A 16,264-nucleotide genomic window follows, 5' to 3' on the forward strand; every position below is an offset into this window, starting at 1 on the left:
TGATACACATTTTACTTTATAACATTTATTATAATTAATAAATATACTTAATGACAGTGTCCAGTCAACCACTGCGTATTTTCATTCCCTTTCACTTAAGTAAATAAATTCATTGTCCCCTAAGATGTCTTTTTTAATAGAAGATGTGTTTTTTTTTCAAATTATTTTTATTATTTTGTGTATGTTTGTACTGTCAAATTGGATCTGACTGGTACAGAAGGAGCTTGCCCTTCCTTCTCTAGCAGAGCATCTGATGGATTTGACCCCTAGGATCTTTTCAGTTGCTTTTTCTGATCATTTACGTTGCTGTGGTCAATTTAATGCAATATAGGTATGTCTCTTTTCCTAGCTTAAGTAAGCCATTCATTTATTTTTTTGAATGATAAAAACAGTTTAATGTTTCATAAACAAATTCCTGTTAAGGAAATTTTCTCAAGTTTCATAAAGATGGTAAAAATGTTTTCACAGTATCTTTTTTATTACAAAGTTCTGCACATAAAAATAAATCTATAGAAACAAATCCCATCAACTCTCTATCAGTAATCCTCATTGATAAGGAAGACATCTTTCAATAAATTGTTCAATTTTTAAAACGATTTCAGGGAATATTTTTGGTTTAAGGTCTGAAGATTCTCTTGAGGTTGTTTCAGGGAAACACCTTTTGTTGTTCCAGGAAGTCTGAAGTCTATGAGAATTTGAAATTCTGTTCAAATTTTTCTCCTTTTGATCAGGATTCTTCTGTAGAATCATTGCTCACATATTCTGCGATGGCTGCAGAGCTCTATCTAGTTCTTCTGGTCTCATGGCAGAAAGCAAAGTTTTTAAAGAACACATTCCTGACTCCTTCCTTGGTGGCTTTGACTTCAGGTGAATAGATACCAGTTGTTGGGCCCTTTTAGACTGATTGTGAGTTGTTAAGACCTCAGGTATTACACAATGAGCCAAGACGTAAACAGGGACACTAAATGGACCAATTCACTTGGATATTCTGTGAAAACAAGAACCTGAAATGAAATAAACCAAGAAATGACAGTTCATAATGGTTTTGGTTGTATGTGTTGTTATAAATACATCTTTCACACAACTTTCTTCATTTTGAGTTTTGATGGTATACATTTCTAAATAATGTGTGTTCCAACAGGAAAAAGTAACAGGGCACTGAACAAAGACAAGAAGAGTGTAAAGAAGGCTGCAGTGACAAAACCAAACGATATTAAGTCTATGTTCATTGCTAATGCTGGGAAGAAAACAACAGATGTGAGTTTCATAGTTTGCCTGTATTTTGCCTTTCACTGTTTGAAATTAGTATAAAGACTTTGGTTAGCAGTGCAACACCTTACAGACTAGATGACCGGAGCTCTCATTCATTTTTAAATAATGGTGCTCAATACAAATGTAAATAAGAAATGTTTTTCCAACTTGGTCTCTTAAGTTGTTTGTAGATTTCTGGATGAATTTCAGCACTTCTGTCATTGGAAAGAAGGAGGGGGAAAGAAAGAAAGAACAGAAAAGCTGACTTGACAATGTGTTTCATTTTTATAATTAACAAGAGAATTACGGTAAATTATGTAAATGGAGAGAGCAGAAACTGTAGATTTAGGGGTTACATCTATGCAGCAGTTGTTAAAAATCTGTGACTAGATTAGCATTTAGAGTGAGTAAGGAAGAGGCAAGTACTGACCAGTTAGGTTCTTCTTTTCATGGATTTGTGGCTTGGGTAAACATTTTAAGGGCAATGCTTTCTCATTCTGCCTTCCTTTATAATTTGTAGAAAGCTGTTGACTTGTCCAAGGATGATTTGCTAGGCGACCTCCTGCAGGATCTGAGCACTGAGGTGAGTCTCTCTTTGGGAGCTGTAACATATGCAGAGGCCTAAGAGAAAATTCTTTGGAAGCAGGAATGGCATTCACTTCCTAGAAAACATGCCTCTGGAAACTCTAAGAACTTTGATAAATGTCGATAGTTATAGAGGGGCTTCAGGCCTTGTGTTCATAGGGTCGCTATGAGTCGTGCTTGACTTGAAAGCAATCAGCAACAACAAAAAGAGACAATTCAGTAATTATAAAGCAAGACTTTATAGAATGGAAAAAAGTCCAGTGATATTACCACCAGATCAGAGAGGGAATCTACCAGTTGGTTTCTTCTTGCCATATTAGCTGCATAGTTTGCAGCTGTTACAAGCTGTGTGATTCTGTAGTTAGGGCTTTTGGGGTGTTCTGTTTGAAGTAGTAAGAATCTCCACAGGAGTCAGTTCTGTGAATACACACTGCTTGTGTTGGGTTGCAGGAATGAATGTTCCCCTAAATAGAGTGAAGTCTCTATGAAATCCTTGTCCTGAATCCTGAGGGGAAGGGAAGGAAGAGCCAGTAAGCTGTGCCCTGAATTTGAAATTTGACTGGTGCTCTTGCGTACAAGTCTTATTTTTTTCTCAGTGACCATTGATGAAAACTACTATAACCAACACCATGTAGTTCTGTCTTGACAGTTTTTTAAAAATGTGATTCTGGAGAGGCAAGTGAAAAGTGTATGTTATAAAAAAAAATGCTTAGGGTGGATTCAGTATGTATTCTGATTTTCTAGTGAGTCTGTAGTATTGTTGTTATGGTAACCACAGCACATGAACATAGATTTGTAGGGGGAGCATGGAAGGGGAAAAAATTACTTACTGGACTTCATTGGGTAAAGAACTCTACTTTTTCTGTCTTGTGGTAAACTAAGCATGGCAGTGAATGTCTGTCTTGCCCTCCCTTTTAGAAATCTCCAATCATTCTACCACCTGTAATAGTACAGAAGAAGAAAAAATTGACTGGAGGTTCAAGGAATCCATTCTCTTTGCACACCCCCAAGGTAAAGTGTGTAGAAATACCTGCAGTCTTGATTTCTATGGTATCTTAATAGTTATTTTTTTCCTACATGAGCAAAATGCCTTTTTATTTTTGACTTTTGTTTGAACTTGGAACTTCATTTTATTGTAGTGTTTCCTCTTCTTCATAAATATGTACATGTGCCTCCTTTCCTTCATAGTAAATTTTGTAGTTACTAGTATGTATTTATTACCAGTTTTACAGCTGTGCTAAGTGCAATAATTTTCCTCTCAGAAGCATATTTTTTGGTAAACCTGTGTAGCATTAAAATAATTGAAGCTGTTACATTAATGCAGAAAATCCTTTTATAAATGGGAACCATTATCTCTGGTCAGGGCAGGACAGTTAAATGTTTTTAGTATTCACGCCCATCTGACTAAACATTTAAAAATGTTTACAGGCAGTTCCTTCAGGATCAACTGCTTCCCCTGTTGCACAGAAGGAAGCTCTAGCAACTCCTGTTCATCTGAAACATGCTGAATTTACTGGTAAGCCTGGTGTCCGTGGATGTTGAGCAGCTGCAGAGTGCTGTCATAAAAGGAAGCCTTGTTAAGGTGGAAATGGCAGAAGCTTTGAAGGCATTGTGATGGCAAAGTTAAGTGAAAGATGGCAATTCTTGGCCATAAACTTGAAGAAAAAAAATCCAATGTAGATATTAGTATTGACATGCCGATATGAATTAGGAAAAGAGCTACTGTTTTAATGTGGGGGAATCCTTTGTCCTCCATAACAAGAGTCCATTATGTGAATATGTGATGCCTACAGGGGAGAAGTTGAAGGCCTCATGTATAGAAGACAAAGAGGCGGAAGGGGCAATGGGTTTTGAAGATGGCGATTTTGATGAGCCCATGGAAGTTGAGGAGGAAACCGTGGAGCCCGTGGCTGCTGAGATTAGGGACCAAAAGAGTGAACCAGTGGAGGGGCTGAACCACGCAGCGGATCCTGAGAAAGAGACCGTGACACACTTGTAAGCATTTGATGACTTTTCCAATAAATAGTGCTACAGTTGTTGTGTTCGATCGTGAAAGATTTTTTAACAATGTGATTTCTGCAGAGAATATTCTCTCCCAGATGTCTCTTGTTGGGACATTGATCAGGAAGATGAAAGCTGTATCTCAGCTCAGGAAGTTCAAGTGGATTCCAGTCACCTTCCATTGGTAAAAGGAGGAGATGAAGAACAAGTGTTGCAATTTTACTGGCTGGATGCTTATGAAGATCAGTTCAACCAACCAGGTAATCATGGATAAGCTAACCATATGCCTTTGATGACTGTTCTCACATTGGTGCGTAGAGAGCAGGATCCGTTCATTTTAAGTGCGTAAGCTGTTCTGATAGAAACGGTCAGGTCATTTTTCCTTAAAGATGCCTCTTCCAAAAATTATGTGGTTTTGTACCTTACCATTGTTGTTTCTAAAGTTGTAGGAATCCACTTCAAATGGAATTAGTCATTAATTTATTCCTTTGTTTAGCAATTTTTTTTGAACATCTGTTGTGTGCTAGATGACATGAACTTGATAGATTGGTTGTGACGGTTAGGGGGAAAGAGAAACACAGAATGATTTCTGATCACTTTAGTGAGCCAGTGCTGTGAATTCTTGACTCACAAAAAGGCAAGAGATCGCCCACTGTCCTTTTATTCTTTAAACTCTCCTGCACACTAGAATTGGGCACAGTAACGTCTCTCATGTTAATATAAAACACAGTAGTGCATTTAACTAGAGTTGCCTTTGTTTAGATCCTTTTTGGACCTGAGGAGATATAAGCTGTGTACTTTTCCAAGTGCTTTCCTGAAGACTGCGTTCACTGATGGTAGTTTCTTTATATGTCAGTAAAACTCGATTCCCATGATTTGTGTCAGACTGGACCACTGTGATCCATAGGGATTTTCACTGACTTATTTTTGGAAGTAGATTGCCAGGCCTTTCTTGAGATGGTCTTATTTGTGAGAGCGAATGAAGCCTGTTCAGTGCCATAGTGATGAGGCACATTGGCTAGAAATTAAACCCAGGCTTCCCTCGTGGAAGGGTTCTGCTGAGGAAACTGAAGTTCAAAAAAGAAAGTGGCCAGCTCATTCATGGTAGAGCTCAATGTTTCTTACCCTCAGTCCTTTCTGCTGTTACATGGCACTTCTCAAGTTGTGTCCTCTGTCATCGTACCTTTCTCTCTGTGGTTGATGCCAACCGGTTAAATAAGACAGTTTGGTGTCTTTTTGTGTTTTGTTTTTTTTTTTTAAAAGTCCTTCAATCTCAGAGGGTTGAACAGTTTCATCATGATAGCAGGTAATGATCATTGAGCCTTGGTGAAATCAGTGCTGCTAATATAAACTAAGTACTCCCAAAGACCCTGTTATTGTTTCTCACTTTCTTAGAGATTCTCAGTCACTCAGTTGTTGCTGAATGCTCCATAATTATGAAAGGAATCTCACTCTTTGCATATGGGAAGATATCCTGTCTTCATTATGACTTTTTCAAGGTTGAATAATCCTGACTGCACCTGGTTTCAGCTTGTAACTTTGAGGGGAATGTAATCTTTGTTTACCATGATCTTTTTGTGGCAAATGAGGCATAAACAGTGTCAAATGTGTTACATGAAGTGTGATATTAGTTTGACTATAAAATGAGCTCTTTGAATCTTTGAATCCAATATTAGGGTCTTTATTTTTCTTTGCATGGAATTTTGTTTTTTCCATCTTTAACTGTTGTGAGGGTTGACTTTTAATTTTCTGAGCTTCTGTGTTTGTTTTTTTCAATCATTCCCCACAGTCCTCCCTTCCCCTCTTCCCCACTCCCCCTCAGTCTCCCCACAGCTGAAAAATCATACAACTCTTAAGAATGTTAATCATCTGCAGAAATGAAAATTCTTAGATGCTCTTATTTCTATCAGGACAAATGACAAAAAGAAAGCACTGATGAGCTGGCTTACGAAACTGGGGTAATCGCCCTTGTGAACAGTAGCCTTTGCATGTGCCAGAATTTTCTTAGTGCCTCAGATAAGTGGCTGTGCTGATTGGCTATGCTGAGTTCCTGCTGTCTAATTATTCACAGGACCCAAGATTTTGCAAAGTGGCCACATTTCTTGGGTTGGCTATTAAGTATTTGGAGCTCTTGGTTAATTTTCATGAACCATGTCTTGATGTCTAGAACGTAGTGTTTCTACTTTATGGTGTATATTATGTAGGAATCTCAAAAGGAGAGTGTCTGTTGCTTTGATTAGCAAACCTGTTTAAATTGAAATGGAGGAGGAAGGAACACTGGAGCACCTAGTCAGATACCTTGAGGAACTTTTTTATCAGAGAGGATAAAATAGAGGAAAATGATAGAACTTTAGAAGATTAAAAAAAATTAGAACTCTATACATTAAGGTATGTGAGCAAATTGTTATCCTAACTCAATTCTACATACATGAAGTAACTGATGCTCAATAATTAACCTAATAGACAGATGCTAGTTATTAAAAGAAAATATTAAAAAGGACAAAGAAGGAATTTAGTATTTTCAGATTTTTAAGTTCTCATAGGAAATTTAGATATGAGATTTATTGGTGAATAACTTACTGTTTTCTTTCTCTTAATCTAGGTAATTGTGGTTTTAGGGAATATGTTTCCTATACCAATTGGAGAATCATCCTGTTTTGTGTCCTCCTAAAGGTCACAAACTTTACCCCTGTGGCATAAATAATGATGAAAGAAATAGGTCTTGGGAAGTAGGAAGCAAATATAAGTTTACTATCAGTAATGAGTTATGGATAGATACATGTTTTAAGTATGTCCAGTGGACTATTTTAATCTTTCTTTAATTTGAGGTAATGGAAATGGTGTTTTGTTTTTTTTTTCTGGTTTTCATTTTGTCCTTCAGGTGTTGTATTTCTGTTTGGCAAAGTTTTGGTTGAATCAGCCAGAACCCATGTGAGCTGTTGTGTCATGGTCAAAAACATTGAGCGAACACTCTACTTCCTGCCTCGTGAAATGGTTAGTGATTAACTTCTAGTGTTCTTCCACTAGCCCTATCCTACAAAAAGCTGTAAATCACCCACGCATCTGATGCTTCCCCCTCTGAAAGACAGTTTCACTGATTGTGAGCATCTCTGATCCCAAGCCAACAACCCCATTTGTCAGTGAGTTACTTCTGACTCATATTGCCCCTTAGGAAGAGAGTAGACCTGGCCTAAGAGACTCCCTAGGCTGAAATCTTCATGGAAGCAGACTGCCACGTCTCTTCTCTAATGGAGTCACTGGGGGTTCCAACCACTGACTTGGTTTTAGCTAAGTGGTTTAACCATGGCATGTACTATCAGGTTTCCTGTAGAAACTATAGTAGAAGCTGGGAAAATTCAGTCTTCCAACTTGTAAAAGACTTGTGTAAAAGTGTCTGAGTTTTGGTACATAGTGCTATTTCTTCCACTGTCCCTCATTCCCGTAATTGAGGTTGAACAAATATGACTGTCAAATGTGACAGCGCATTTTGGCCCAGTTTTCATACTTGCATCACATAGGCGGCAGTACCATTTCCTCTAGCCACCGAACAAAGCCAGTGCCACTTGGCTCCTTCTTTGTCATTGTTGTATGTCATTGAGGTGGAACCAAATCTTAGCTGAGCCTCCAGTGGATTTTCAGAGGCAATAAATAGCACAGGAGGAGTTTACCCAGTCCTCTCCCTCAGAGTAGCTGGTGGATGTGAACCTCATGTCTTTGGGATTTCAGTGCAGCCTCTTACCATTAGGTCACCAGAGCTCCCTTACTCCTTCTTTAGTGGGACTTAACATCCTTTCTCTCCTTCTAACCCCATCTTCTCCCTGGCTAAATTGAACTGTGACACATTTTGATCAGGAGATGTAATACTTATTCTCCTGTTTGCTAGAACTGATTATCTCTGATTTATAATGTCATTGGGAAGAATTAGGCATTGAGTTTGACTGTAGTACATTATTTTGATCTGTGTGTCTTTGAACTTACATAATACAGGAATTAAGCCTTCCCCTAGTATCACTGAATTACACTGACAAAAGATTGTATTATATAAAGTTTCAATGAGTGAACAGGAAAATTACTTTAGACTTGATTTTTGGTGATTGACATGATCTTATGTACACATTCTCTTTTTCCCTTCTTTCTTTTCCTCTCCATGGGAGAACAGAAAATTGATCTTAATACAGGGAAAGAAACTGGAATTCCAGTTACAATGAAGGATGTTTATGAAGAATTTGATGAGAAAATAGCAGCAAAATATAGACTTATGAAATTCAAGTCCAAGGTTTGTATTTGATGTTGAACCTTTTCTAGGTCTGGTTATTGTTGATCGTTTCTGGATGCAGCCAAATGTTAATTGATTATTGACAGTGTACCTGTTTGCCTATAATTCATGGAATGGAAATTCTGGAGACACAATTGTAAAACAGTATTTTAGATTTATAAAAATATGTCAGACTGCTTATGTTTACAAATAATATTTATCAAGTTTTTGTGACTGATTTTCAGTTAATCATTAATATATACTTTGTCTTACAACATCAGATACCCTCCACAGTTGTTTCTTAACTGTATGTAAACCTTTCATTAATTCCCTCCACTTAATCAGTAAGGCATTTCCTTTTCCAGATTGTTAATTGTGATACATATAATGTCTGATGGTCCATTCATTTCAAATTGACCTGCTTTTCACCAATTCCAATATATAGTGTTCACTAGCTGCCCATTATTTCCTGCTCTCCCCACCATCCCTTCTATAACCAACAGTATAACTTTGATAAATGACAATAGTTATAAAAAGGATTCAGGCCTTTTGTTCATAGGGTCATACTCGACCCTGTGGCAGTCAACACACACAACAAAGTGATTATAGAAGTTTTTCTTTTGTAACTGAGTTATTTCACTCAACATAATAGTCTCTTGACTCATCCATGTTGTGGAGTTTTTCACATGCTCGTCATTGTTTTTCCATGCTGTGTAATACACCATTGTGTGACTGTACCACAATTTCTCTGTCCATTAATTTGTGGATAGGCACTTTGGCTGATTCCGTCTTTTTGCTATAATAATAATAATGCTGCAGTGAACCATAGTTATGCATACATCTGTTTCTCTAGGGAATATTTCCAGTTAGTGGAATAACTGAATCAAATGGGTTTTTTTTCCAGTTTTTTGAGGAAATTGTAGACTGCCTTCCATAGTGGTCATGCTCACTAGCTTGAATAGGAGGATAACTCTTAGCAAGTAGTTTCCTCTTCTACTCTTACTCTAAAATGGAGAGGAAACTGTTCCGATGATTTTTATATTAGTAATTGCCAAGTTATCTTTGTAGAAAGTTAACTAAAATTTTTATCTTTAAAAAGTCAGGAGTAAAAAAAAAGTCAAGAGTAACAAGACTATTTCTAATAGGGGGAAAATCTTTTCTTCGTGTTGTATATAAGATAAATAGTCTTGAATTTAGATAGTTGATGCCTCTGGCTGTAATTTTGAGTTAATGTAGCCCACTAGTAGCTAGCAATAGTGATTTTAATAAAAGGAGACTCAGATTGATCAAGAGACAGTTTTTCAACCTCTAGAACTTCTGTTATGGTTTGGTTTGGTGAAGAACACACAGGTAGTGGGTGGCCTGGAACCCTGCCACTTACTAACAGAACCTTGGAGAGGTTCTAAGTGATCTCTCTCTGCGTGTTTCTCTCTGTTAAGAATTAAAAAGTTAGCTGGAAAGGCTAAATCAGTTGATTCATCTTAAATCATTAGAACATGGCATGTAGTTATTCATGATGCTAATTCTTATTTTTCTAGGAAGAGTTGCTTAATATCAAATAGTAGCAAGCACTTTAACATTTTTAAACATTTTAATCTGTTACTGCCACTCTTTGCTTATAAGTATTTCTATGTTTTCTATTATCAGGATAAGTCATTAGATGTTTTAATCTAAATTAAAAGGGTGCTTTTTGAATTTATTCAGTTTTATACTCTATAAGGATGCTCATTTGTAATAATTAAATACAGGAGCAAACAATTTGTATATAATGCTTGGTATTTTAATTTGTGAAAGTTATTTTGTCTTAACAATTTTTAAATATCTTCGTACTTAGATAGTGGAAAAGAACTATGCTTTTGAGATACCCGATGTTCCAGAAAAATCTGAGTACTTGGAAGTTAGATACTCGGTAAGTCACACAAAGAAAATTACTGGTTTGGGGTTGAGAATGACATTTCTCTAGTTTTGAACTTTCAACTGGTTTTCAATTAGGAGTATTGGCAGGGCTCCTCAAGCCCACAGTTCATTGAGGTGGAGTTAGAGTGATGAATAATTGAAATGGATAAAATTAATTTAAGTATATGGACTTCAAGTTCTATTGCTTTTCTCTGCTTTCAAGTATCAAGTAAAGCATCTTTTAATAAATAAGTTGAAACAGCATGACTGTTTGTCAAGTGGAACGGATGCCACATGATGAAGGTGAATATCATTATCTGTTGAAGTGTCCCTCGTGAGCAGTGGCAAAGGTGAGAGAGGAGCGTCAGTTGAATTTGCCACCGTGCTGCTCCTTCTCCTGTGACTGGCAAGGTCATTGCCGTGGGATGTTAATTAACTGGCCTTAGCCTCTTTTTACCTCTATTCTAGTGTTTTGATCTCCCAGTGCTAGAAAAGGGAAACTTAAATGTTTCTGGCAATGGGGCTGAAAAGTACCACAGAAGCATTTTGAATGCGTCCCACTCTATTGCTTGCTTCCCTCTAATGGAGTGCCACTTACTTGATGATTCTTCATCAGTAAAGCATGCACCGCTCCGGTCAGAAATTCTCTTTTGGGGGAGCTTCTTGGCCTATTTTTCTTCTAATGGATGTCATCAAGATGCATTATTTTGTCATTGTGAATTGTTTTTGTTTCCTACTGTGAATTGTTTTGGATTTCATTTGTGGCAAATTACATTTCATATATATCAAAGGGATTTCTCGGTGCTTCATAGAGAAGCTTTTGTTTATTTCAAATACAGACTTTGGAAAATGTGAAGTAATAGTTTTATAAAAAAAAAGATTTCTTTTTCTCCCCCCTTCCCTTTTCAGGCGGAATTGCCACAACTTCCTCAGGATTTGAAAGGAGAAACTTTTTCGCATGTGTTTGGGACCAATACATCTAGCTTGGAACTGTTCTTGATGAACAGAAAGATCAAAGGACCTTGCTGGCTTGAAGTTAAAAGTCCACGTAAGCCAGATGTAGTCTAGGGAATACGTTTGGAATCACCCTGTCCCTGTAATGCCTGGCACTTTAATCTGAGGGAGGCTTTAGTTACTGTGTTTTCTCCTGTATCTCTGCTCTGGCTAATGTAGCCAGCTGTTGTACACAGTGATTCACTGGCCTTTAAAGAAGAGAAACTTTATGCTTTATGTGCATAGTGCCCCTTTGCCTGTGCCCTGATGCTTTTCAGCACTTGTATCTGTGATAATTTGTTTCATAATCATGAATCCTCAAAATATTTTATGATTCAAAAAAAAATATTTTATGATTCATGTAAGCCAGTTTTTAAAAAATTATTTTGGGTTCTGGATTCTTTGAACCTATGTTCTTTTTAAAAAATTATTTTGATATCTGGATTCTTTGAACCTATGTTCTTTTTAAAAAATTATTTTGATATCTGGATTCTTTGAACCTATGTTCTTTTTAAAAAATTATTTTGATATCTGGATTCTTTGAACCTATGTGCAAACAGAGAATTGAAGATTTTTTTCAGTTGATCATTAAAAAAAGAAACCAACACATAAAAACTCTCCATTGGGTTGATTCCAACTCATAGCAACACTGTATAGGACAGTGTGGAACTGCTGCTTAGGATTTCCATGGCTTAATAGGGTCCAACTGCAACCTCTGTCTCCCACAGAGCAGCTACTAGGTTCACACTGCTGAGTCTTTCCTTAGCGGTCAATCACCTGACCAGTGGGCCGGTGGGGCTAGTTGTTCCTTTTTGATAAATAGCCATTGAACATCTGTTCTCTTCCAGAGCTCTTGAATCAGCCAGTCAGTTGGTGTAAATTTGAGGCAATGATTCTGAAACCCGAACTGGTGAATGTAATTAAAGATGTTGGGCCGCCTCCTCCTCCACTTGTGGTGTTGTCTTTTAGCATGAAGACAATGCAGAATGCAAAGACCCATCAGAATGAGGTAAGGGCTTCACAATAAGCTCTCTCCTGTTCTGGAAGGCTTACTTGGGTTTGGAAGTGTTAAAAAAGAAAGCGACTGGAAAGATTTTGTACCTGTGCCTAAAGATGCAGTACTTAATCTGAAATACTTTCTGCAAGTGGAAGTTTCTGTAGGGGGGAAAAAATAGGAATTTACTTTAAGTCTTCATGAACTTAATTTAGAAGTAACTGGAATGATAGAGGTAGTTGAATCATTCCCCTGAGACAATCTTTAAACCTGAAACCAAAGACATCCCTTGAAGTCTTCTTAGCAAGCAGTAGTTTCATTTAAACAGTAACAAAGATCTGCCTTGAGCATTATGCCTTTTAAAGAGCTGTCTGTATGGGATCAAGGGAGCTTTGATGGCAAACATAGTCCATAGGGAGTTGCACTGCTGATGTAAAGACTGCATCTCTAGTGGCTGGAATCCACCAGCAGCTCTGAGAGAGAAAGGTGGGCAGTCTGTGTGATTTAGAGCCATGGAAACCCACGGAAGGGTCAGCTAAGGGTAGGTTCTGACTTATTGGCAATGAGTGTGAGGGTTGATTTTTTTTTTTTTAAGTTTTCTATGGGATCAAATGTTTACTAGTAACTGAAAAGATAGGAATTTTAGAGACCGGAAGAGGCATTTCAGAAGATTGGTTGCACAACTCAAGGAATGTAATCAGTGTAGCTAAATAGTACTTGTAGTAGAAATTGTTGGATTGGTGTATGTTTTACTGTATATATGTTCACCAACAATAACAAAATAAAATTTAAAGAGAAAAAAAAAGATTACTAGTTCACTCTTTCCAAATTTTGTTTTGAAGAGTGAGTTCAGTATGGTGTTGGATTTAAAAAAAAAATAGTTAAATTGTTGTATTTTTTTTTTCTATAATTGTATTTTATTAATTTTCATAAACATTTACAGAGATTTTGGGCTTCCACTCATTCATTGTTGCACTATTCTCTCTACCCTCCTCCCAGTTTGTTCTTGTCCAAATGCCACAGTGCTTGTCAAAGCCAGTTCTGATTAATCTTCTTTGTCAGTGCATCCTTTGCCATTCCCTATCACTCCTCCCTGAGAGAGACTTCACCCTGAGTCATAAGGAAAAGGGGACGGCGTATTCTCTTAGCTACTTCCTGCTGAAAAGGGACGCTGTGGGTTTCAGGGTGAAGATCTTCTCTCACTACTCTAAAGGGCCCCTTTGGCAGTAGGAAACACATAGACTATTATGGAGATTGAGTTTGGAATTCAGATGCACTCTTATTGATTGTGCTTGGCTGTACATGTACATATCCTTCAAGATGTATCATGGGGGTGTTGCAACCTAGAAGACACAAATTTGACTAACAAGTTATAAGTACATGAGTCCAAAAATTGTTGTATTTTTATTTAAAAGTATTTTTAATTTGGGAAACTTAATTAGACATACAATAGTAAATTGAATACTGAAGCTATTTGTACTCAGCAGTTGCAAGATTTTTGCCTTGTTTCCCCCATTTTTTCCGCTCCTGAATATTTTAAAGATGATCTGTGGTGGCTTTTGCACTACAATGGCAGAGTTCTCATTATGATGCAAACCATAAGGCTTGCAAAAGTTGAAATATTTACTGTCTTTCCCTTTTTTGGCTGTTGCTTTGTTCTTCATATTCTTTTGTATTTACGTCAGTTCTAAAGGCTTGGTTAATTTCCAGTTAAACTTTTTTACTCATCAACTTCCTAAGTCCACAAAACTCAAAACCTCATTGCCATGCACACTGATATTATAAACAATAGTTACAGCACATTGACCACTAATGAAGGAGGCTGGGGAACAAATTCATTATTTTGGAAGTTTGTAAATAAAGGGATTTAATCAAGCATTTATTTTGATTTTTCCAAATAGCTTACTGTACTTCAGGTAATCAAATAATTCAGGAAAGCAAATGTCTTTTCATGGATTTCCAGCTAATAAAGAACAATACAAAACTTGAATATTACTGTTTTACAATCCAGTGAAACAATGATTCTAGGCAGTGACAATCAGTGATTGCTAGTATAATTAAAATTTTTTGCTTGATAGACGTCAGAGAGCTGAACAATGACTAGGGATGATAAAAAGAGAATTGATGCCTTTGAGCTGTGGTGCTGGATGTGGTGTTGAATGTACTATGGACTGCCAGGAGAACAAACAGATTTGTCCTGGAGAGGGTGAAACTAGGCTGCTCTTTGGAGGCAAGGATTCTGAAGCTGTGTCTGAAATGATATGGACATGTGCAAGGAGGGACTAGTCCTTGGAGAGGGATGTCATGTTTGGGGGAGTGGAGGGACAGCATGAGAGAGAAAGAGATCCTCGATGAGATGCATTGACTGGGGTAATGAGAGTATCTGTGTCAGAGACAGTGAAGTTAGCCCAGGATAGAGCAGGTTTCAGGGCTATCGTACATCAAGTCCCTATGAGTTCCTTGACGGCACACAACAACAACAACAACAAACAGACCTTAAATGCTTTTTTTCTTCTTATAAATTGAGATTTTAATGAAAGTTTATAAAGATCATTCATTGTTGCACATTTTCCTCCCTGCCCCCTCCCAGTTTGCTTTTTTCTTTGGAAAAAAGTTCTTCTATTTTTATATAGACCCCACTCCCACCTCAACCATTTTACTATGCAGTTCTTATTCTGGACTCTCGTCATGCCAGTAATACAGTTCTCTCCTTTGTCTGTTTCAATGCTGTGTACATTATTAACCCCTCTTTTCTTAGTTTCCCCCAACCTCCATGTCACTCCTGTTTTATAACAGTGGCATTATGCAGTATTTGTCTTTCTGTGACTGAGATATTTCACTCTGCATAATGTCCTCCATAGTTACTTATATATTTCATGAGTTCTTTGCTTTTCAGTGCTGCATAATATGACATTGTGTGACTATACCACAGCTTCTCTAGCCATTCCTTTGTTGATGTGCATTTGGATTGTTTTTAACTCTTTGCTATTGTGAACAAAGCCGCAGTAAACATGGGTGTGCCTATGTCTGATTGGGTGACAGCTCTGGTTTCTTTAGGGTCTATTCCCAGTAGCAGAATTGCTGTGTCAAGTGGTATTTCTATTTGCAACTTTTTGAGAAAGTGCCATACTGCCTTCCATAGTGGTTGCAACATTTTACACTCCTACCAACAGTGTATAAGGTTTCCATTTTCTTCCATTATGTATTTTTTTGATAGAAGAATAAGTCTCACACTTAAATAACCTTGCCAGAAATATGGCATCTAAATTTTCTCAAGCCTTCAGATCTGAATTTATAGGCAGTGGGACAAGATTTTGATTTATTGTTCAGAGGTTCTGTGAGTTGGAGTGGATTTGATAGTACTCTGTAACAGCAAAGAGAATAACATGGTAAATGATACCATTTGGATACAAGAAATAGAATCCAGAGGCTCTTCAATGAGTAAATGACAAGGAAATAATAGGTAAGCAGGGATACTTACGGTTGTGCATATCAGCCAGTTGAAAAGTATAGACCTACCTTACTTGACAAATAAAATGGAGACAATTGAGGAAACACAAAACTTTGAATCTTGCCTGGATGGTTAATTACTGTGAATTACATTAGATGAGATAATAAGTTTCTAGTTAATATGTTGTTGTTAAGTACCATTGAGTTGTAGATGACTCATAGCGAACCTATGAATGAAAGACCTGAACACTTGTGTAACTTTTGTTGTTTCTCCACTTTCATAGTTTCCAGAGACAAGCTATTTAGGAAGTAGATGCCACTCCTGCTTCCAAGCTTGTTTTAATTGGGGAGCTCCACCAAATACTGTCCTCCATGGGTAACCATTATCACATCAGTGTCGCAGTGTAGCCACGAGTTATCTCTGTACAGCAATGCCCAGACCAGGGCTATATGACCTAGAAGAATGTTTGACCAAAATCAGTTAAAATCAGGCCCGAGTGCCGCAGATTAAAATCACCCACGTTTGACTTGGTAGCATAACTTTCTATGCAGTAGGTGAACAGCGCTCTGTGTTGTTTTCCAGATGTGTTTTTAAATAGGCCGAATCACATCATTTCACACCCATTAGTGAGTCAACATTCCATGCTAATCCTCACCAGGACCAGCAAACAACCCTCTGTAGAATCTGTCTGCTGCAGACAACTTCCAAACTGGATTCCAGCATAGTTTATAAATATAAAATTTAAACAATGTCATTATACTTATTGTTGCCTTGGAATGGATTCAGAAGTACTTCTTAAATGCAAACTTTCTGCTGTTGAGTTAGAACTGACTCATAA

At 37.3% G+C, this 16,264-nt stretch overlaps 1 protein-coding gene across 1 annotated transcript in view; it reads left to right on the plus strand.

Annotated features, from left to right (window-relative positions):
* POLA1 (polymerase (DNA directed), alpha 1, catalytic subunit) overlaps positions 1 to 16,264 on the plus strand; it is a 361,002-nt gene that overhangs the window by 28,267 nt on the left and 316,471 nt on the right. The window contains 11 exon segments of the mRNA XM_006903771.1: positions 1,142 to 1,257; positions 1,772 to 1,834; positions 2,755 to 2,847; positions 3,265 to 3,352; positions 3,630 to 3,831; positions 3,919 to 4,097; positions 6,719 to 6,831; positions 7,997 to 8,113; positions 9,927 to 10,001; positions 10,898 to 11,036; positions 11,830 to 11,990. Of these exon segments, the coding sequence (XP_006903833.1) occupies positions 1,142 to 1,257; positions 1,772 to 1,834; positions 2,755 to 2,847; positions 3,265 to 3,352; positions 3,630 to 3,831; positions 3,919 to 4,097; positions 6,719 to 6,831; positions 7,997 to 8,113; positions 9,927 to 10,001; positions 10,898 to 11,036; positions 11,830 to 11,990 (1,346 nt within the window).

Source organism: Elephantulus edwardii, unplaced genomic scaffold (genome assembly GCF_000299155.1).
Source record: "Elephantulus edwardii isolate Elephantulus edwardi_28Jun2011 unplaced genomic scaffold, EleEdw1.0 scaffold00040, whole genome shotgun sequence".
Lineage (NCBI taxonomy): Eukaryota > Metazoa > Chordata > Mammalia > Macroscelidea > Macroscelididae > Elephantulus > Elephantulus edwardii.